The sequence below is a fragment of the Eurytemora carolleeae genome, unplaced genomic scaffold, assembly GCF_000591075.1.
Source record: "Eurytemora carolleeae unplaced genomic scaffold, Eaff_2.0 scaffold1258, whole genome shotgun sequence".
Classification (NCBI taxonomy): domain Eukaryota; kingdom Metazoa; phylum Arthropoda; class Copepoda; order Calanoida; family Temoridae; genus Eurytemora; species Eurytemora carolleeae.
This window is the reverse complement of record NW_019397555.1, coordinates 3989-26998: the sequence shown is the minus strand read 5'-3', so window position 1 is coordinate 26998 and position 23010 is coordinate 3989. Positions and strand designations below refer to the sequence as shown.

At 31.5% G+C, this 23010-nt stretch overlaps 1 protein-coding gene across 1 annotated transcript in view; it reads left to right on the top strand.

Annotated features, from left to right (window-relative positions):
* Positions 1-10324, top strand: part of LOC111714890 (ephrin type-B receptor 1-B) — a 34119-nt gene extending 23795 nt beyond the window's left edge. Inside the window, exons 23-32 of the mRNA XM_023490104.1 lie at positions 489-599; positions 777-841; positions 2537-2608; positions 2929-3040; positions 3633-3742; positions 4093-4252; positions 5233-5318; positions 7774-7819; positions 8365-8448; positions 10236-10324. Coding sequence (XP_023345872.1) covers positions 489-599; positions 777-841; positions 2537-2608; positions 2929-3040; positions 3633-3742; positions 4093-4252; positions 5233-5318; positions 7774-7819; positions 8365-8448; positions 10236-10286 — 897 coding nt within the window. The 3' untranslated portion in view covers positions 10287-10324. The remainder of the gene's footprint in view (positions 1-488; positions 600-776; positions 842-2536; positions 2609-2928; positions 3041-3632; positions 3743-4092; positions 4253-5232; positions 5319-7773; positions 7820-8364; positions 8449-10235) is intronic.
* Positions 10325-23010: the final 12686 nt, after the last annotated feature.

Below are 23010 nucleotides of genomic sequence, written 5' to 3'. Positions count from 1 at the left end.
ATTTGCTGTAGATCGAGTATTTCCCTTTTTTACTGAGAGGTCCCTCATAGATATAAAAAAGTCACTTTGAATTAGATTCTCGTCACGTTGATAATTATTTCTTTGATTGGTTCGTTAAAGATGTTATTTTCAGTTCAACCGTAGTAAAAAATGTAATTATATGAACAAATTGGAAATGCTTCAAAAGACGTGGGCCGGAGAAAACTGCGCTATTAATAATATCACCAAAAGTATAGCTCATAAAAAACGCCATTTTTTAGCACCACATATTTATAAGCATATTATCAAAAATAGACTAGACAATTAAGTTACTTTTTAATATCTTTGCTGCGGGGGGAAACTCTTGTATTGTGGATATCGAGATCAATTCATGTACTTGATCTTTAGTTAATCTGCAGATTAATCTGATCTTCAGGCCCCCTTGATAATAATATACAATGATAATTTTTAATTAAAAGAAAAATATAACAAATTAATTATGATTTTAGGGAGTAGTAACTAAAGCAACCCCAGTAATGATTATCACTGAGTATATGGAGAACGGTTCCCTGGATACTTTCCTTCGAGCTAACGATGGGAAATTTCAAGTTATGCAATTGGTAAGTTTTTTTCTACTCTTAAAACCATCAGGTTTCAAAGACATAACGATTAGAAAAATAAAATTTGATGTTTTCCACAAGTATCTTCATCTATCGTACATCTGAGTACATTATGTATCGACAATATTCATGTACACATGCACACTGTACTCTCACTGATAATTTTATGTATACTAGGTCGGTATGATGCGGGGAATAGCGTACGGTATGCAGTACCTGGCTGAAATGAGTTATGTACATAGGTGATTTTTTTTCTGTAAATGATTTCAAAGCTTCTGTACATAGTCTATTTTGAGATTTAACCCCTTATCAATTCTAGATACCGTTTGGTAGAATTTATAATGTAGACTTACTGCACAGTACACATTTTGTTACTACGAAAGTGAAGATTTATTTCTATACGTTCTTTTTAGTTTTAGGATCGTTTTAATGATAAAAAAGATAAATGTACACTTGACACCCTGTACAGTGTAAATTGCACATATAGATATAGTTTATCTGCTGCATCACTGCATCTATCCATTAAGCAAAATGTAACATTTTTTATCTTGATGAAAAATTGAAATTAATTTTAAATTGAACCTGGAATGATTAAATGTTTAAGAAGGTTTTTATGTTTATTCGCTTCATAGGTACTGAAATTGTAATTTCAAGTAAACTTTCATGCAAAGATGAGAATGCCCGATTAACAACGGTACTCATGAAACGTTTTTTTTAAAATAATGTTGAAGATATTGTCGTTTTTTTCTGAGTTTAAAAGTGTTAAATTTTGATAATGATCCTATATGTTTTCCTGCAGAAGAAATGCGCAGGTCAGTTTTGTAGAGAAACTGCAGTTGAGAATACTCGGTTTTTACATAAATAACATTGGTTATATCTTATTCTTACTTGAGTATAACAAAGCTTTAAGGGTACCGTTTAGAATCAGACATTGCCATCTTTAAATCCAGGTTCATTTGAAATTCTGCCAACAGTCCCTTTAAGTTTATCAAAAGACCAAATTATACCATTTTAAGAAAAGATTTTAAATTTCGGAAACTCTTGATTTTTATAAATTATTTAGAACACTCTGTTTCTAATCCAAGTTCATTAGAAGATTTAGAAACAGGGTTGTATATTTTTCAACGTATAGAAACTTAAACTTTGTCTTTGGTCAAATTTTTGTTTTATAAATTGTAATCCAAAATATTAACTTTTTGAAAGGTCAGAGTTCAGAAAATAGTTTCCCCTTTTCACGGATTAGTAAAGTTTTCCTTGAAGAAAGTATTTTTAAACAGTAAAAATAAGGACTTATAAATAAATAATGAAAAGAGACGTTTCTTTGAACATGTCGCACGCATCATACTAACTTTAAACATTAACGTCAAAAAGTATTTTTATCGTCGATGACGTTCTCACTAATGACACCATTTATGTTTTTGTCACTATGGATGTTGTATCTTTTTTCCGCGCTAAAAACGTTCTGTTTTTTGGTTCATTCAAGTTTCATGGTTGTTTTTGTCACCAATAACGTCAGGTTTGTTTTTTGTCACTATGGACGTTGTATAATGTATATGTTTTTCTGTCGCCAAAATCGTCTTGTTTTCATTGCTCATTTAGGTCGTCACGGTTGTTTTTGTCACCAATAACGACATGTTTGTTTTTTGTCACTGGACGTTGTATACGTTTTTTTGTCGCCAAAATCGTCTTGTTTTTTTGCTTATTTAAGTCGTCACGGTTGAATTTGTCACCATATTACATGTTTTTTTTTACCATTGGCGACATATTTGTTATTGTCATCTATGACATCATGTTTGTTTTTGTCAGCAATGACGCCATGGTTGTTATTGTCAGCAATGACGTCTATTATTTTTTTAACTTATGACGTCATGTTTTTTGTCATCAATGACGTCATGTTTGTTTTTGATACCAATGAAGTCATGATGTTTGTATTGCAGAGACCTAGCAGCTAGAAACGTATTGGTTAACTCTCAACTCGTCTGTAAAATTGCGGACTTCGGCCTAAGCAGGTAAACATTTGAACTTCTTAAGTTTTACGGGATTCTCTACATAGGTTTTAGTTTTAGTACACTTTTTCTATTGAATAAAGGGTTAAAGGGCTGCGTATCAAATATTTAAAAATAAGTAAATTAAACTTGTTTGATAAGTCCCCTTTAGTGTGCTAGAAGAAAAACCTGAAAATTCATAAAAACATTATTTCGCTTCTTCTTAAAAAAAAAACTAACTATTGAAGACACATTCATTTAGCCATTTGATGGGTTACCATTCCACTATAGTATAGTTCACAAGCTCAGTAAATAATTTCTAAACGTTTGTTTTCCCTTTTTAGAGAAATATCTGAATCGGCCATAGACGGAGCCTACACTACTCGTGGAGGAAAGATACCAGTCAGATGGACTGCTCCTGAAGCAATAGCATTTAGAAAATTTACCTCCTCGTCGGTACGTTCATTATTTTAATGAATTTTTTGTAGCAGGGTCATCTCAACAGATTATTGCTTACAACTTTTTACCAGGGGTCCATATAGTTCCATTTCAGAAATGTGCTCTGCATTTGGGGTGTTAAAAGTTTAAGTATCCTACAGTAATCAATATAAAAGATACAGAAAAATAAACACTCTCTTGTTGTATACATAATTCTGCAGTATGGAATTTTTTATACAACTTGGCTCCCCTAATATCAATCAATCAACATTTGGGATCGTATTGGATGGAATTAAATGAACATACCTCAGTTTTACGGGAAATTACAAAATTTACTTAGTTACTGAAAGACCAATTTTGCATGAGCTTGGGAACCCTAAAAGCAAAATTCCCTTAACATCCCTTTAAAGTATTTATAAATAATTATAACACCGAGTGTCCTACCCACACTTTTCTTTTTATTACTTTTTCATGTGTTTGTTTCCACAACTTTTCTCGAAAATAAAACACCCTTTTTTAGCTTTTTTAGCCTAGGTTCTTTTAGCTAGGTTCTTTTTGTAAAGTAATTTTTAAAGGTAAAAAGCTACCCTTACTGATAAATCATGTTAAGGATGCCTGGTCGTTTGGTATCGTAATGTGGGAGGTAATGAGCTACGGAGAGAGACCTTACTGGGACTGGACTAACCAGGAGGTTATCAAACAGATAGAGAAGGGGTTCAGGTAAATATAAAGTTATTAATTATCTTTTTAACAAGTTTATTTGGGGTGGTATATAAGATTCTTTAATCCCCAGTTGGTGAAGATTAAATTGTTGGGAATTCAGTATCACAGATTGTCTAAAAAAATATTCATTTCCCCCTCCCCCTCATTAAATTTTTTTTCCCCGAAAACTTAGGTATGTTTGTGCGAAATGCAAAAAGATGTGTTTTTTTCTCACTTAATTGCAGGGGAAAGTAAGTGATTTTTATATAGAAAAAATGGGAGGAGGGGGCGAGGACTCACAAAGTAAGAAAATACTTGCCTTTTGTTTGTTCAATTCATAAAAAATCATTTCCATAAATATTGTTTAGATTACCTGCCCCCATGGACTGCCCTGAAGCACTCCATCAGCTAATGCTGGATTGTTGGCAACGAGAACGAGCGCACAGACCTAGTTTTGGAAATATTGTCAAAACATTAGATAAACTGATCTGCTGTCCAGAAACATTAAGGAAGATTGCTAGTAATCAGGTATTCATTTATCAATTTATTCATTCATTTATTCATCCTTAATTCACCAGTATATTAATCAATTCATTTATCATATCATACCTTTTTTCTTTATTCAACTTTTATTCTTTCTCTTTCATTTATTTATACTGAAATCCTACATTACATTCCTTTATTCATCTTTTCACCCTTTATTTTATTTCTTTTATCCTTCATTTTATTCTTTTCATTCCTCATTTTAATCCTAATATCCTTTATTTTATTTTTTTTATCTTTCATTTATTCCTTTCATTCCTCATTTTATTCCTTTCATTCTTCATATCATTCCTTTTATCCGTTATTTTATTCCTTTCATTCTTCATATCATTCCTTTCATCCCTCATTTTATTCCTTTCATTCTTCATTTCATTCCTTTCATCCCCCATTTTATTCCTTTTCTTATTCATTTCATTCTCTTCATCCTACATTTTATTCCTTTCTTCCTTTTTCTTCTTTTCATCCTTCATTTCATTCTCTTCATCCTTACATTTTATTCCTTTCATCCTTTATTTTGTTCCTTTCATTCTTCATTTCATTCCTTTTATTCCTTTCATCCTTCATTTCATTCCTTTCATCCCTCATTTCATTTCTTTCATTTTTCATTTTATTCTTTTCATCCCTCATTTTATTCCCTTCATCCTTCATTTCATTTCTTTCATTCTTTATTTTATTCCTTTTTATCCTTTTATCCTTCACTTCATCCTTTACTTCATTCCTTCATATATTCTTGTATACTATAGTTCATTCATCTACAAGCTACATTTTTTGCTTTTGTCTTAAATATATACATTTTTGTTTGTACATGTATATATTAGATTTTGTTTTGATTGTAACTTATCTTTTTCTGCCTTAATATATGTAATATATATATAAAAATATACTGGACAAAACATATTTAGTTAGTAAGTTAGAACGTTAGTTTTTTGGGAAAACCTTTTTTTAAATATTTTTAATTTATTCAGTCCTGTAATCCATTTGCTCCTGATGCCCCTGATTTGACTCAATTCAACTCTGTTGATGAATGGTTGGCCAACATTAAAATGTCAAGGTGAGTTTACTTTTTAGATAACTGAAATAAAATACAGGGGTGGTGTGTTTTTATTCTTGACCCCCCCCCCCCTTCCCATTTGTAAATTATTTTCCACTCGGAAGTTATGTATCACAAAATTTTTGTTATGAGCTGAAAACTTTAGAATGGTGGATATTGAGATTAATGCTTGATCCTCTTTTATTCTTCATCTCGAAACTAATCTAAAATTGTATTTGTATCCTGAAAACTGTATAAAATTCAACCAATCAAAGTCGCATGAAGCCGATAAATTTGAAATTTTGCTCGCCATTTAAGATTATATACAGAAACGGGAGGGACTCTCTAAATTAAAAAAAAAACTGTTTTTGATTTTTCTCTACTATATCCAGGAAAGGACGGTTTAAGTATAAAATCAAAAGTGTGTTCATTGGATACTCAGATTAAGTAATCGGGATTAAGGATATCTCATTCTAAAGTTTTCAGCTCTGGTTTTTTAGCTGAATTGGGAAAATTTAGTGAAAGTAAGATATCTCTTTATGTCTAAATTTGATTTCCCCCAGATTTTTAAAATCGTCCTCCCTCTAGGAGGGAGAGGTTTTAGTTCTTTAAATATACCCCCTTGATAAAAGTTTTTAAAGGGAATGAAAGTTTAATGACAAGTGATCTATGCAAAGATGGCATTTGTGCCCTTGAAACTTTTAGCTGATCAATAATGTGGAATATAACATATTTTTTTTGACTCGAAATATTCATCGTTTCTTATGAGCGAGAAATAATCACGTTTAAAGAAATGAACACTTCAGCAAAAAAATGTGGATATCTCAGTTGAAGCATTTTTCGAAGTGTCTTCTTTATACATTTCATTCATAATAATTGATCAGACAACGCTTTAAAGGGAGTGTTCGAGATAAATGAAAGGGGGTGTAGGCTTAATGCGATATAAAAGCGTTTTTGATTGCTACTTATATTATTTCTATCTGTTGCGTCTATAAGGAGAAAATTGTTAAAATGACTAATACCGAAGAACACTAATCATCGATTATTTTTCGACGCATTCGTAAATAGTTCATATTTCAAAATATTTTGTATTTTTCATGATCTGAGAGTTACTTTTGAAAACATTTATTCCTGTTTCGAAGATTTTTGATAATGAAGACGACATTTTCATATTTTCCAGGAATGTTCGAAAATCCGGCGCCACCGAAAATTTTTTTTTTTTAAATCAAAAATATTATGAAATATTAATTATATACGAATGCGTCGAAAAATAAGCTATGACTACTGTTTGTAATATCTGAATGATTTGTTTGGAATTAAATTGATTTGTTTACGATCCGAGTTGAATGTTGCATCTTTCCGAATTTGTATGGACGCTGCGTTCTTCGGTGTGAGTCGTTTTTAACAATTTTCTCCTTATAGACGCAACAGATAGAAGTAAGATTAGTAGCGATCAAAAGCGCTTTTATATCGCATTAAGCCTATACCACCTTTCATTTTTCGCGAACACTCCCTTTAAGGGGAACCGTTGTGAATCAGGATTTCTTGTTATCTAGTCCAATTATGAAATTTCTGGAAAAGGATCTAAAAGACCATCACCTACTTTCGTGAAATATTTCCCCTGCTCTTCAATTTTTCCTGATCTATCTTTCAAATCTTATGTTTTTTAACATTCCCCTATATATATAAAATTGAAACTCAATTTTTTATCGGGGAACTCGGTAGAACCACAGGAATGTTCTTAGTTTGTTTACGAAATTGTCAATTAGTCAATTTTGAAAAAAAAATATTTTTGTCCAAAAGCTTATGTCCTCTCTAAGTAATATCTGAAAATGTTCCAAGGTTTTAAAAGCTTATCTTATTTTTAGAAAAAAAACAAGAGTTGGGAGTTAAATCCGAAAACGGATAAACTGGTTTAAAAGATTACAAATTAAGTAAAGTACTCACTTAACAATTTAATTTAATATAAACGACCCAAGGCGAAAGTATATGGAATCCGATTATTTATTTTTGTTATTTTCGCGCATTTTCATGAAAAATAAAATATGTTCCGTATTTCAGAAGCTCTAATTGACTTACCAGCTTAGGCTGAGGGAGGGGAGGAAAGCACAAACAACTTAAATATCATCTTAATTGATATGGGGAAATATTCGCCAAAATTCACGAAATTGATCCAAATTGAACCTTTCTACCGTTCTATTGTTAAGTTAACGATTTCCTGGTATTTAATTCTCAATTTCCACACCAAAAAAAAAATAATCAACAGAAGTCAGAACAATCGTGTCAGAGGATTAATTTTAATTCCTCTCAGATATCTCGGGGGGGNTAACTTTTATTAAAGGATGAAGTATTTATCCTCAAACTTTGAATTGTCCATGCATGTATGATATCGAGATCGGTGTTCTGACCTCAACTTTGTTACCCCCAATTGCCTCCAAATAGCGCTAAAAACAGTTTTGAATTTATTTTTCTTTAGATACAGTGATAACTTCGCCGCTGCCGGAATAGTCAACATTGACCAGGTATTAAAGTTACAAAATTTAGAACAACAAAATCTCAAGTTTTCCTCTTTTACTGCCTCCTAACTCCGACCCCTTGGTCTGAAAAAAATTCATAGAAGAAAATATTTCTTTGTCTGTATAAAAATATATCTAATATTTTTTTCGCTCTTATAAAAACAAAATCACATGAATATATTTCACTTTCAGCAGTAAAATGTCTAACTTGTTGGTCCATTAGATTATTAATATTGATTTTGCTTGTTTGCCTGATGAATCATTGATTGATTGATCAACTGATCAGTAATTGGATTGATTTTGATTCATTATTCATTGGTTCATTGGTTGATTGACTATATCATTTATTGTTAAATCACTTTTTTCATCGGTCTATCAATTGATAGTTTGATTAATTAATTTATTGATTTATTGGTTCATTGATTTAGTTTAGGACTGATTTACTGATTGATTGATTGAGATTTATTCATTGATTCATTGATTGATTGGTTTTCTTGATTTAGTTTAAGGCTGATAGATTGATTATTTGATTGATTAATTGATGTGTCCAGGTTGCGAGACTAGGGTTGACCCAGCTGGTTGACCTGGGGGTCACACTGGTCGGACACCAGAAGAAGATTATTAACTCTATACAGGTTATAAACCACACATCATTTTAATTATAGAAACTGTCGACGTTTTTTTAAGTGGGGCTAGGTACTTTCCTAAAGGTATTTTCCCAACGGCGACTTCCGAAGTTGCAACATCCCAAGTGTGCAATTTCCCAAGCGGCAACTTCCCAAAGGTTAAGTTAGGCCCTCTGAGGTGCCGCAGGCTGCAATGGGGGCCGAGCGCTGCTGCTAGGATGGGTTAGAGAGCGAGCTCCGCGGCTATAACAGGCTGGGGGGCCGAACTCTGTTGCTAGGGCAGACTTGGTAAGTTGCCCCTTGGGAAATTGCACATATTTGGAAAGTTGACACTTGGGAAAATACCCTTGGGAAGTTGCTACTTGGGATAAATTCTTTGGTAAAGTACCTAACATTTTTTAAGTGACTTTTAAAGAAGAGGTAAAGATAAATCAAAATGATTACAATTGAGACCACATTTCCAACTTATTTAGTATTAGTTAACTCAAATTTGCCCCGTGGGGTGGTGTAGGACGACCCCAATATTCTCATTTGATTTGATTTTGTCTGGGAAGAAATCTATGGAAATAGATTAAATTATTATAAATTATAGTAAATAAAATTATTAATGATTCATCCCTCCCCTCCCCTCCTCCCAAATCCTGTAATACCATATTAAATACTTAGGTAGAAAAAATTATTCATTTATTCGAACTGAAAGCCTCTTTAGTTAAGTATCTGATGCTTACTACTTAAGGATATTTATCTAAGAGGACTTTATACATCATTGTTTATGACCAGGGGGTAGCAATATACTTTTGATTAGATATTAGAGAAATTGGATATAGCTACAAGTCGGTTGGAACTATTGAGTAGGTTTAAACCAACATATTGATGTTTAATGTTTATATCAATCATTTGAATTGGGAGATGCACAACAACAACATAACAGTTTTTTCCAACATAGACACCTACAGGGTGTCCCACATCAAATTAGACCGTATTATGTGCGTATTTTGGCATTAAAGATTGGAGATAATCTAATATGATATGGGACGCTCTGTACTAACTCATATGGACTGGAAGCTTAATTTCAAGAGACCCCCACGCAAAGATGGCAATGTCCGATTTACAACGGTACCCTGAAAAGATTTGTTTGGTCAAATAAACAAGGACTTATACATTTTGTTAGCTAAAGGGCGTATCTGATTCACAACTATACCATTTTTTAATTGCACTTACTTAATGTAACTGGAAGTGTAATTACAAGGGACCCACGATGCAAAGATGTTGATGCCCGATTTACAACGGTACCCTCAAACGATTTGTCTGATCAAGTATGATATATATCTCCATATATTTTTGTATTCAACTGTTCATTTACATTTGTGGTTTTCTACGGAAGTGACTTGCGCATTTCTTGCATATCAGAAGAAATGAAGAAAATGATTGTAATAAATACTTTTCAGAAAAATCTTCTACACTTTAGATCAGATAAGGGTTTCAAGGGTATTGTTGTAATTACGCTTTCTGGCCCTTTAATGGAGGGTCGGTTTAAAATTATGTCGACAATCCTTTAATAAAGTGATGACCAGAAAATAGGAAGACGACTTTACAGCAATACTTCAGTGTATTTTATGTTGAATAATTTGACTTATTAAATCACTAATTTATTGAAATGGGTTTGTTTACACTGTCTGATTGTTGTTTATCATGCTAATATAAAGTTATATCTTGATTCTAAAAGTCGTCTTTCTATTTCTGAGTTTTCTGGTTATCACTGTATGTATAATTGTTTTTAACATTATTGTTTTCAGGCAATTCGAACCCAGCTGTCAGTAAATCTTAGCGAAGGATTCCTAGTTTAGAAGATTTTATCATAGAATATAATTATGTTTGCGGAGTTCTGTTCTTGCATGTAATATTGTAACATGTATATTTATCGTACAAATTCTTCAAAATGTTAAAAAACGAAAGGTTTTCTTACTAGCCGAATATTCACATTAAAATGATTTTTTTCAACCACTTTTTTACATTTTTAAATCCATGATTTATGAAAAAGGAAACCACCTCCCTACTCAATAGATACATTAGTTCAACCCCTTTTATTTAACAAAATCCCTTATTTTAGCAATCTCATCGTCTGATCTAATTTACACGAAAATCTCATTCTTTTCGTTTTTCTGTCCATAGAGTAATTAATATAGAGATCATGCGGAATATCCATAAGATCTAGCAGCAAATCCATATATTTATAAATGTATAGATCTTGTGGAATATCCATAGATTTATGAATATATAGATCTTGCGGAATATCCTTAGTTCAATAAATATATAGATCTTGCGGAATATCCATAGATTAATAAATATATAGATCTTGTGGAATATCCATAGATTAATAGATATATAGATCTTGCGGAATATCCATTGAATAATAAATAAATAGATCTTGCAGAATATCCATAGATTAATAGATACACTAACTCTATAAATATGTTAATCAACGTTTTTTTATCGATCTCAATGATTGTGTACACACTGTACGGTGTACATGATGTACACTCAGTATTAACATGTACACATCTATTTTGTACATATTGTAGATTTACTGTACTTGTCATAGTTATACAGTTGTTTGTTGCTTACACGGAGTGGTATAATGTATGGATCTAGGATCTACAAGTTTAGTAAATAGAAGGGAATATTCTTGATATTAGCTTATGGCCGACTCCTCAATCCTTCCTAGATGCCATATCGTTAATCTTGAACATTCCCTTGTTTTCCTCGCCATGCTTCCAGCCTTTAATATTGTGCTAAGTAATCCTATCTCAGATTACACAGAGGGGAGAAGAGAGAAGTGTATAAAGGGACTTGTGTTGAAATCTGAAGAGACCTTCCCTTTTCACAAGGGATATGCTCAATTCACATCGGTACCGTTTAGTTTTTCTATTTTAAACTTACTTTACTTCTGATAATTTTCTCCATGTTGTTTCTGAAGCATTATTTTTAAGTCCTTTCACACAGAAATTACAATTGAAAATAATCAACTTTCAAAGAGAAAATGATTTGTATCTCATGCATTCTAGAAATAACAAAGCTTTTAAGGGTACAGTACCCTTGTGAATCGGATATGCCACTTTAAAAAATGCAGAGTCACTTGATTTGTTCTTCCTAATATTAAATAACTGAATGCATTTCGAATTTATGAACATTTTCTTGCAATTTAATGTCAAGAATATTTTTTTTATTCAAACCTTTTCAACAAAAGTTTAAATAAAAACTCGAATTTTTTTTTGTTTTTTGATGTTATGAACATTACATTTTTTGTACTATTTTTTCCGGGTTTTTGAACACTTCAAAATGAAAGATCTTTCTAGAAAAGGTTAAAAAAAAACGTTCAAACTGCTGATTGCATTCAGCACTACCTCTTTTTTCCTTTTTTATTGTAAATTTTCTTTGTAAACTTTCTTTGTAAAAATACGAATTTTTTATCACCATTTTGAATTATTTTATCCTACAACTTTCTGGAAGTACAGTGAGTTCCACAAAACAGTATAGCCTCTCTTTCTAGAGAATGTTGTGCGGCATTGGATCTTCTGCATAATTTAAAAAACTAACCCTTAATTAAATCTGTTGGGATTACTAAAATTGTAAACTGCTTTGTTTGTGTTGTAAAATTTCCAGAATTTTTTCAGATTTCAACTAGTTAAATAAATCCATATTTCTGTTATAAAAATTAAACGTTAAAGGTATTTCGACAGCTTTTAATGAATCATTATTTTGTAATTTTTGCAGAATCTTTAATCGGGTTTTTGACAACAACACTGAGAGCAATTTAAAAAATTTGTCACTCGTTGAATTTTTTAAATTATTATTTCACGGAAAGATGCAAAGATTGAGATTCTTCCTTCTCCCTTCAATTCAGTTTTATAATCGTTAGTGTTAATTTAAACATTTTTGAAATCATTGGTTAATGTTAAAACTATCTATGCATTACATACTTTATATAAATGAATCTGTTCATGTACGCTATAAATCATTGTACATAAGTTTGCGTATTTTGTGCTGCAGTGAGAGTACATTGTTCGCTTTATCTGTAAATATTCTGTCTTGTTTTAAATGCTTAAATCTAATTGATTTAATAAATTTCAATTCCGAAACTTATTTTTTATTTTTGTATATTCATGTCGTAGACTGGGTGTGAGAATTTACATCTAGAGTCCCTGAACAATTTAGAATAGAAAGACGACTGTTGGACTCTAGTTATGATGTTAATTTGTGTTTAATGAATATAAAACATCTATTCCAAACAGGGTAAACCAAAACACGGATCATTGTTTACTCTACACGTTCACTTCTTCGGAATCAAGCGCAAAAGATTTTCGCGATTAAAATACTAGCGCTAAAAAGTTTTACAACGTTATATATTGACATTGTTTTGTTGATCCTAGCTTTTTCTTGAAATTTTTTCTCGCAATGTTTTTTACGTGAATTATTTGCGATTTTTTTTGCGGAATTTAAGCATTTTTTCGCGCAATTGCGAAATTTGCTCAGCAATTGCAAAAATTTGGAATTTGCTGTGAAACAAATTATGTTAGCGCAAAATGTGAAATTTTCGTGAAATATACACTTCATATATCTAATTCGTGTAATTACTTTTTTTGCAAAAGGATATATATATGATATAAGATGAATGATATTAAGATATTGTCTGATATGATCAAGTATGAGTTATCAGGTTGTTTTTAATCTTTGTGAAGAAACAAGCTCAAGAACTGACGAGGGTCAACCCAGACCGAAATATATTTTCAATAAATGTGGAACTAAAATCTACTTTTTTACTCTACAGAGGTTTGGTCCATCACCATCACCGAGTTTTTGAGTTATCAATGTTTATGTTTTAATGAGGTGATTGTATTCGGACCTACCCGCACCTGGTTTTTTCAGCAGCTTCAAGCTGCTGTTGTTCGGATATACACTTCATTAAAAATAGTTATTGTATCCGACCTAGTGTAGGTCGGTTGCACAGATTTCTTAGGTGCTACAGTGAAACCCTTAATAACGAATACATCGAAAGAATTCATCAAATGTCGTATTCTTCAATTTCTGATGATGTAACGTAGCAGATATTTAGCTTTTTAATTAAATGATTATATGGAAATCTTTAAAACTGTTCCCGCATATTCATGGCTATTTATTTTATTTCGCAATTAATGAAATTTACGTAATAAAGTATAAAACTCGTTGAAAAATTTTCAAGACGACATTTAAAAAATTCTTCCGATGTATTCTTTACTAAGGGTTTCACTGTAGGTCATTTCCCCAGCGCAACTTCCCCAACACAATTTCCCCAGTCACAACTTCCCCAGCCGCTAATTTCCCCGGAACACTAACTTCCCCAGTCACTAGTTTCCCCAACAGGAACTTCCCCAACCGCTAGTTTCCCCAACACAAACTTCCCCAGTCACTAATTTCCCCAACACCAATTTCCCCATGCAGTAAATTCTTTTCTCCACACAGTTTCAGAATGATTTAGATTTGTCCCTTGACATTGATTGTAGGTTGTACTCATACTTTTTGGGATCCACCAGAACATTTCTCTTTCTTCGAGGGGCTCAGAAACATTTCGTCTAGTACACTTTCGTCTAATAACATTTGGTCTAGTAACATTTGGTCTAAGTAACATTTCGTCTAAGTAACATTTGGTCTAAGTAACATTTGGTCTAAGTAACATTTGGTCTTAGTAACATTTGGTCTAAGCAACATTTGGTCTAAGTAACTTTTAGTAAGTAAATTGGTCTAAAACTACAGAATTGGTTTAACTAACTTTAAGAAAGGAGTAAGTAACATTTTGTCCAAGTAACTTTTGGTATAAGTAATTTTTAGTAAGGAATTTGGTCTGAAGTACTTATCTACAAAAGTACTGGTTGAGTATCATAATTAATCCCGCCATTGAGTTCCTCTCAGTTCCACGTGTTTTAGAAGAGTGGAGAATGTCTCCTATACGAATTGCGGATTTCTTGATTTTGTTTCACAGGTTTTCTCCTTTTTTTGGAGTGTTAAAATAAAATCACTTAACATTTTTTCAGACCAAATTACTTAGACCAAATGTTACTTAGACGAAATGTTACTTAGACCAAATGTTACTTAGACCAAATGTTACTTAGACCAAATGTTACTAGACAAAAAAGAACTAGACGAAAATGAACTAGACAAAAGTGAACTTAGACGAAAGTGTACTGTAAACCCACCAAGGATGTAGAACCATAGCCTAGTTCATTCAACCCAAGCTAAAACTTTATCATCAGTTGAGAACTGGACAAACAAATAATAATGATTTAACCCGTTACCAAGGAGGAGAGGAAATTTCCAGGAGAACGAGATTCGAACCCTCGTGACCCCTATCTGGAGGAACATGGATAACGGTACTTTCGTCGGCAGGGAAAGCAAACTAGGCGTCCATTTTCTCCCCGATAAGGGGTCAGTCTTGATGAAGTGTCAGAAGAGAGCGGTCGATAACAGCTCCAGTAGCTCCGAGAGGAGAATTAGCTCCATCTATGATTCCAGGATTAACTTCGGTTGATCCTCAGTTTGTATTTTAATAATAATGTAAAATAAATGTCCGTGCAAAGTTAGTGATTTAATCGATTCCATCTGGCTTGTTATATTGAGTTTCTCTTTGTAAAGTTTCCTTTATCAAGTTCTTTAGATATGAGTTTCTATTAAGTTTATAGTACTAGACGAAATGTTACTGAGCCCTTCGAGGACAGTGTATAAACTGCCAACATTGTCGACTCTAATCCAAATGATTTTTTCACATTCAAAAATTTGCGAATTTTTTTATTTTAAAATTGCGCATTTGTTCATTGGAGTAATGTTAAAAACGGAAATATTTGATATTTACTGCATGGGGAAATTGGTGTTGGGGAAGTTGCTGTTTTACTGCATGGGGAAATTGTTGTTGGGGAAATTAGTGACTAGGGTAGTTAGTGTTGTGGAAATTCGTTGTTGGGGAAATTGCTGTTGGGGAAGATGTCTCGGGGAAGTTGTGACTGGGGAAGTTGCGCTGGGGATCTAACTTAACACCATTTCTTAAGTTGGTTGTACTCTTCTCTAGGTCGGATGCACAATATTTGTAGGTCGGATGCATAATATAGGTTGGATGCACACCATTAGTAGGTCGGATGCAAAACTTTAGTAGGTCGGATGCACAATATTGGTAAGTCAGATACACAACATTAGTAGGTCGGATGCAAAACTTTAGTAGGTCGGATGCACAACTTAGTAGGTCGGATGCACAACTTTATAGTAGGTCGGATGCATAATTTTAGTAGGTCGGATGCACAACTTTGGTTGATCGGATGCAAAACTTTACTAGGTCGTATGCAACCCACATTAGTAGGTCGGATGCACAACTTTAGTAGGTCGGATGTATAATTTTAGTAGGTCGGATGCACAACTTTAGTTGATCGGATGCAAAACTTTACTGAGTCGTATGCACAACATTAGTAGGTCGGATGCACAACTTTGGTTGATCGGATGCACACTTTTAATACCTCAGATCATAGTTTGGTTGATCGGATGTTATTTACATTGCCTTGACTGCTAAAAGGGACTGTGATCGTGATTTCAAATGACGGCATGGGAGGCGATTACATCAATATAATTAAGACGAATTTCAATTTTGATTTACATCAAACTTTAAACACCATGGATACACAAAAACATGAAAAAAGAAAAGCTCTCAATTAAAGAAATTCTCTTAAATTACTTGTAAACTTGTAATTCGAAAAAAGTTTGTTAAAATTAAAACTTAAATACAAAATGCACGTGTTCATTGATAAAATCGCTAGCTACTGTATGTAATCTGTATTCTTTATACATATTGTCTGTGAATTGCTTTCTTTGTTCTGAAATTAGGTTTTAAAGAATTTTAAAAATATTCTTTTTGAACTGATTTAGTTACAATAAAAGGGTAAACCAAACACACTGCCTACTATAGGAGTATGAAAGTAAATTTGTGTAGTACTGGTATGACTTTGTGACTATGGATCACCTTTAGTTTGGATTTTACACACAAGAGCAAGAAAACCAAAATCATTCCTTTACAAATTTGTATTCGAAAATGGAACTGTATTCTAATACAGTGATTGCGGGGGTAGCTTGAGATGGTAGAATATATAAATATATATAGGATTCTTTGTGTCTAACCAGCAATATGATGTTCTCTCTCTAATGAATCGATGTTGTTTCAAATTAAAGAAGTATATTGATCAGATTGGTCACATAATAAATGCAGGGTTCTTTGCACTCGCTTTGACCGCGAGGGTGGTACACGGGTCGAACAGTTCTTTTCTTCGAGCAGCTACATTGTGGATTACTCTCTCTATATCGACTGTGTCTAGCCTGCTGTTTGCAGATTGCCAAATGCAGGGCAAATTTAAAGATATTTTATATTTGACAATATAAACACTTTTAGACTTAATTATAAATTCAAAACATTTTTGTTCTTCTCAATAGCTCTTAAATAAGAAGAGTATGATTGAAAACGTATAAAATATCAATCTTATTTATAATTTACAGTTTAACGTGCATAGGACGCAAATTGAAAGATGACTGATACGAAATTTAATTAGATCTTTTTACTCAAGCCTCAAGGTACTAGAGATGTCAACGATAGTGTAACGTATAACTTAAAATGTACGTTTTTTTACGTTACCTTACAATAATGTGTAACGTTTGGATATATTCTATATAACGTGAACGTTAAAGGTTAATGTTAAAGGAGCTCATACCTAACGTTAACGTTAAACGTTAACGTTAGGGGAATATACCCCCAACGTTAGCGTTTTGTGGAAATGTAAAGTTATTTTTCTAATATCAACAACTTTTTTGACCATAACGTAAAGAAATGTTTTGTTTCCAAAAGGAGCTTGAAAGTCTAACGTTTGAAAAATGAATTGTGATTTGATTGAATATCGTAACGAAAGGATTTCTATTTCAAAGTTCAACTTATAAAAAGTGTAACGTTGTACAACTGAAAAATGCATTACTGTTTATGAAAACGTTTAGAAACGTTTTTCCTTATAGTATAATGAAAAATTCAACGTTGCAGAAATGGTTTATTATTTTGATAATCAGGAAACGAAAGTTTTTTTACAGAGTAAAATTTCAATAATGTAACGTATAACATTTAAAAAAATGTAATTCTGTAAATCAAAACGTTTCATAACTTTTCTCTGAATACTAAATTGATTAGTCTAACGTTAGATATATGTCTGATGAAAATATTGTTCATAAAACGTTAGAGAGGGCTGAGTTTTAATTTCAAAAGTGTAACAATAATTCTGCCAATCAAAACATTTCAAAACGTCTCTAATATATCAATGTATGAGATTCGACTGAAGATTGTAAGAGCAAAGACTTATGGTTTTTAATTTAAAGATTAAAGAAAATGAGTTTATGCCAAAAACTCTAATTTTCATTTAATATATCTTTGCAACCCGATGTCGTAGACCATTAATATTGAAATATACAAGGTTTAAACCATCGGGTTAGAAAGATATAGGGATTAGTAAATTTGAAAAAAACCTAGTTCCTTTCTAAAGTGTAAACGAGTTTTTTTGTAACATGCTATTAGTGAAAATTCAAATCTTATCAATGTTTCTTGGCCATTAAAGGTTTTGATTTGCCATTGTTTGATGAAACCCACTAAAACTCTGGAAAAGGAATACGACACTAAGAATTTTACATATGCATTTTCTGTTATAAAGCAAATGATTTACTAATTGCAAAAAAATCAACTTATTAAGTGGAACGGGTCTGTGAACAAACACAATTGCTTTGTTTCATGTTTATTTGACTAATTGAAATCATAATTTCAGTTGGCATGGTTGATGTTTTAGGTTGAAAAATTTAGAAATGTAGATACTTACTAAAATGCAACAATGATTTATTAAATGGAAAATGCGTGATATGTTTTATTCATCAATTAATTTTTATGAAACTTTATTATCTAAAAATAAATGATTTTTTAATTGATTTTTTTTAAAAAGAAAAACTGTTAAATAATTTTATTTCGCGCTGTTTGTGTTAAAATAAAATTTAGCACTTCCCTTACTATATTTGATATTTTTAACCCCAAACATGAACTCTGAAAACATTTTCATTGTGGTTTGTAAACTAAAGCTAATGCCGCTTTTTTACTCACTTTGTAAGTAACATAAAAAAAAGACACAAAAAGAACTAAAAATTCGCCACAAATTATAATCTTTGCAAGCTGCTTTTGATATTTCAAGCTATGACTTCTGTTAGATAAGAATGTCTAAAGGAATTGCAAGTTGTTGCAATTTTATTTGTTTACAAACTTATATTTCTAATCCATATATCTTTGCTACCCAATGTTGTAGACCTTAGATATTTTAAACTATGACTTCTATTAGATAGAAGGAAAGGGTCAGTCTGCATTGCGTAAAAAAAATTAACCCTAAGCTAATCTAAAATAATTTAGAACTACTGCTCCACATGCAAAATCGGTTTGCCTTGCCTAATTTTAACTCATTTTATTAAGTGTCCAAAAACATGTCTATTTTTTAAGCTCGTCAAATACACGATGATAATTTCAAGTGATCCTCCATTTAAAGAGGGCCATGCTCGATTCCCAATGATATCGTGTATACCTTTATCTGATTGATGATTTGAAAATTAGGAGTGTTTTCCTGTTTTGTATCTTGCAAAAAATAAATATGATACATCATTTTCTTGGAAATGTCATGCTGAATTCAGATTCGAAAACCATTTTTAAATATATTAAAATCTAAAGGAGCTATGGCCAAATAACGGTACTAAATTCCGGTTTTTAAACTTTTTAATGATTTTGATGAGTTTTTTAGCTCTGACTTTCTCAATTTTCAATTTTTTTAAATGCTTTTCAGATTTGAATTTAGCATTGAATTTCCAAGATAATGATGTATAACATGAAAATAAAAAATAAAATTTTATTTGTGGCCTTACGGTAAGAACGCAGCGACTTCCGGTTGGCGGTTGGCTCTATTACAATATTGATCACCCCTACTGGACAATGGACATGCCACTCCATAAATGGAAGGTCACTTGAAATTACGTCTCTAGAACCTTTAAGACACACTTTGAGTTGAAAGTCTGATGCTAAAAACTTTCATTTACAAATTTTATAAATCGTTAAACATAATAATGTTATAACATCTTTATATTGCATAATGCATATTCTTCAGCACATTCTCTAAAAAGGTTAACAATACAACAGCAACATACAGGGTGAGTAAAAATATGTAATTATCACGGAAAAAATCTTTCAATGCTTTCATTTAGAAACAATATTATTTTAATAAAGTGTAACGTTAGAAACATTAAGACTTGAACATTTTAATACAACGCAACGTATAGAACATTTTTTCAAATCTTTCTTAGAAACGAAAAGAATAAACAGTTTTGATTGTCAGTTGTAAAAAAAGTGTAACAAAAAAGTTGTCACAATAACGTTTCGATAAATCGTAACGTAAGAAAAGGTGCATTTTAGTAAAATTTCTAAACGTAATTAAAAGAGTTTATACTGGAAAAGTTAAGATAAAACGTAACGTTAACACAAAATATTCTTTGCAATGAAATGCATTGTAACGTACAGAACTGCCCCAATGACGTTTCATTAAAGCAAAACGTTTGTCATCTTTTAGATCTTAAACCAAGTGAAGTGTAACGTAAGGTCTCTGAAAATGTTTACCTTGCATGAAAGTGGAACGTTATTGTGGTTATATTACATAAGCTTTAACGCAACGTTTGGAAAGTTTTTTAAAACATCAAATGCAAAACCGTAACGGAGATTACTGTTTTTTTCAATAACATTTACAAAAGCTTAACGTTGTATAAGGTATTCAAGTGCAGAAAATTCATTTCGTAACGTTACTCTATGTCATAAAATTTCAAAATGTGCAACGTAACGTTTCAAACGTTAATACTTTTGATGAACTTTATCGTAACGAAAGCTAAAATCTAGAAAAATCAAAACGTTGACATCTCTACAAGGTACTAATGCAAGAAAAGTTAATTGCGGTCTTGTATACTCTGCGTACAACTGGGCGGAATTTGTAAACAAGAATAGATGTATTAGTGTTCGTTTAGTATCCGAGGAGGTTACAAGCATTGAATTTGATAATTTTGATAATTCACATAATAGTTTCCTATGACACTTTTGAAATAACTTTCCTTGCATTACATCCTTGTTTTTACTTTACTAGGCTTTTAAGACGACATTTCTTATCAACAATTTTACTGAACGTTACCGTTTTAATCATTTCAGATTTTGGTGGGTTTTTCTATTCAACTTTGACGGTCTAAAACTTACAGTTAATGTCACAAAACAAATATGATGTTTTAAGTTTTTTTCGTCAAGATTTGGGTCTGCAAATACTTTGATATACCAGAAACTAAAGTCAATTTACCAGTAATTATATAAGCATAACGATATAAAATCAGCTGACAAGAATTACAAATAACGATTATAAAATCAGCTGACAAGAATTTACCAGTAATTCTAATCATAACGATTATAAAATCAGCTGACAAGAATTATAAAATCAGCTGACAAGAATTAAGAATAAGTCCGAATTTATATTTCTAAGAATAATCACTACATTTTAGTAAAACTAAAAACTATTTTCCCAACCGCAAAAAGTTCATTGCATTGCCAGTAGATTTGATAGTATTATTAGTTTTTACTGGTTGTCCTTCTCGATTTTGATAGTCATCTAAAGTATAAAATAACAAGTAGAGTTTAGTAAATATTCATTTAAAAAATGTTAAAATATTGTTGGTCAATGTCTCATAATGTTTTGTTTACATTAAAAATTATTTAAAATAAGGTAATAATGCTTAAAAGAAATCAAACAATAAATAGCAACTCCAAAGCTTGTTTTTTTATTATGCATCAATTTTGCTTGAAAGCGTTCTGCTTTTTTAATTTGTTTGTTCATTGTGCAAATGTTTTGTTCAAATTTTTTCATTCATTCAGAAAAAATTTGAATGGATTCATTTTCATTGAATTGAATTCATAATTCAATAAAATTGTTTGTTTTGTAAAAGATGACCGTTTATTCATAAGTTCATTAAAAACATCCTTCTCAGAAAAAAAAACAATAAAAAGTTCGTCCAAACAACTATTTGGTTCAGTAAAATATTACCGTTTTTTCAAGCTTGGTCATTGAACATTTTTCTTTCAGTAAAAAAAACAATTGTTTGTTTTAAACCTTCATTACTTTAAAAAAAAAATAATTGTTAATGATTTTAAATCATTCATTTTTGTAGTTTCAATTTTTCTAAAGGATTAAAAAAAAAGTTAAAACAATGTAAATTTAAACCCCTGAGAGATTCAATGATAAACGAAATGATAAAAAATTAACACGCCCATCTCTAGTTGCGCCTCTATTTATGTCCTATAATATAATACAGATTAATGATCACCTCCGTATTGCTTGGATCTTGGATTGGCTGGTGGCTTTGCCACTTCTAAAATATCACAAGAGTTTATTAGTTTTAAGGGAGTGACTGCATAGACATGGTAGTTCAGCTGAGATTGCAGTATTGTAGAAAAATGTTACACCAAAAAACATTGTATAGATCTCAAATGAAATAAAAAAATCCAATAATTATCAAAAATCATAAATCTAAAATATCATCAAGGTTCCTCAGTTAAAAGGGAGTGAACGTCGACTGCATAGACATGGTAGTTCAGCTAATAGTGCAGTATTGTTAACAAATTTTACACTGTAAAACATCTTATAGGTCTTAAATAAATCCGAGAAACATCTAAAAAAACACCATTTTTTGGGCAAGGCCAATTATTTGGCATCCTAAGCTAGAAAAGGCTAAGGCAGAGCCAAGTGCAGTTTTTCTCATAAAATAGGGAAATTTCCTTTAGCGACTTGACTGTTCAGTTATTTTAATAATTTCAGACTAAACTACATAGCCTATTAGCTATTCATTGGTATTAGTCTTACTTTTCAAAGATAGCTCTGGCCGGGGAAATGCCGATTTATCTTCAGCACAAAGATATAATACCTTTGTATAAACACTATTCAAATGTTTGGATCATTGGGTTACTAAAATATCTAGTTTTTTTACCTGTAAATTCTTGTCCAGGGGCATCATCAATTGTTTCAACCAGGTAGGTTTTTGATGATACTTTTTTCATGTTAAAATTAATAGATATATGTAGAAATAATATTAGTGAGAAAGTTAATAGTTTTTTATATTTATATTTATTTCAATACATTTTTCATTTTAGCAGGTTAAACTGTGTTTCAAGTTATTATGCAAGTATTTTTTTACAGATTTCTACTCGGAAATTATTTTTAAAATCTTNATGTGGATAAACTTAGTCTTTACTATCTTCTTCACCCTGTAGTTCATAAACATGATTCTAATAACTTATGTTACCCTCTGTTCCAACCCTTACGCTGAGTATCCTCCCTTTTCTTTATACTCCCTCACCTCCTCCTTACCTTTTACCTGATTTATTATCATTCTTATGTTTAAAATGTACAATGTACATTGTTTTTA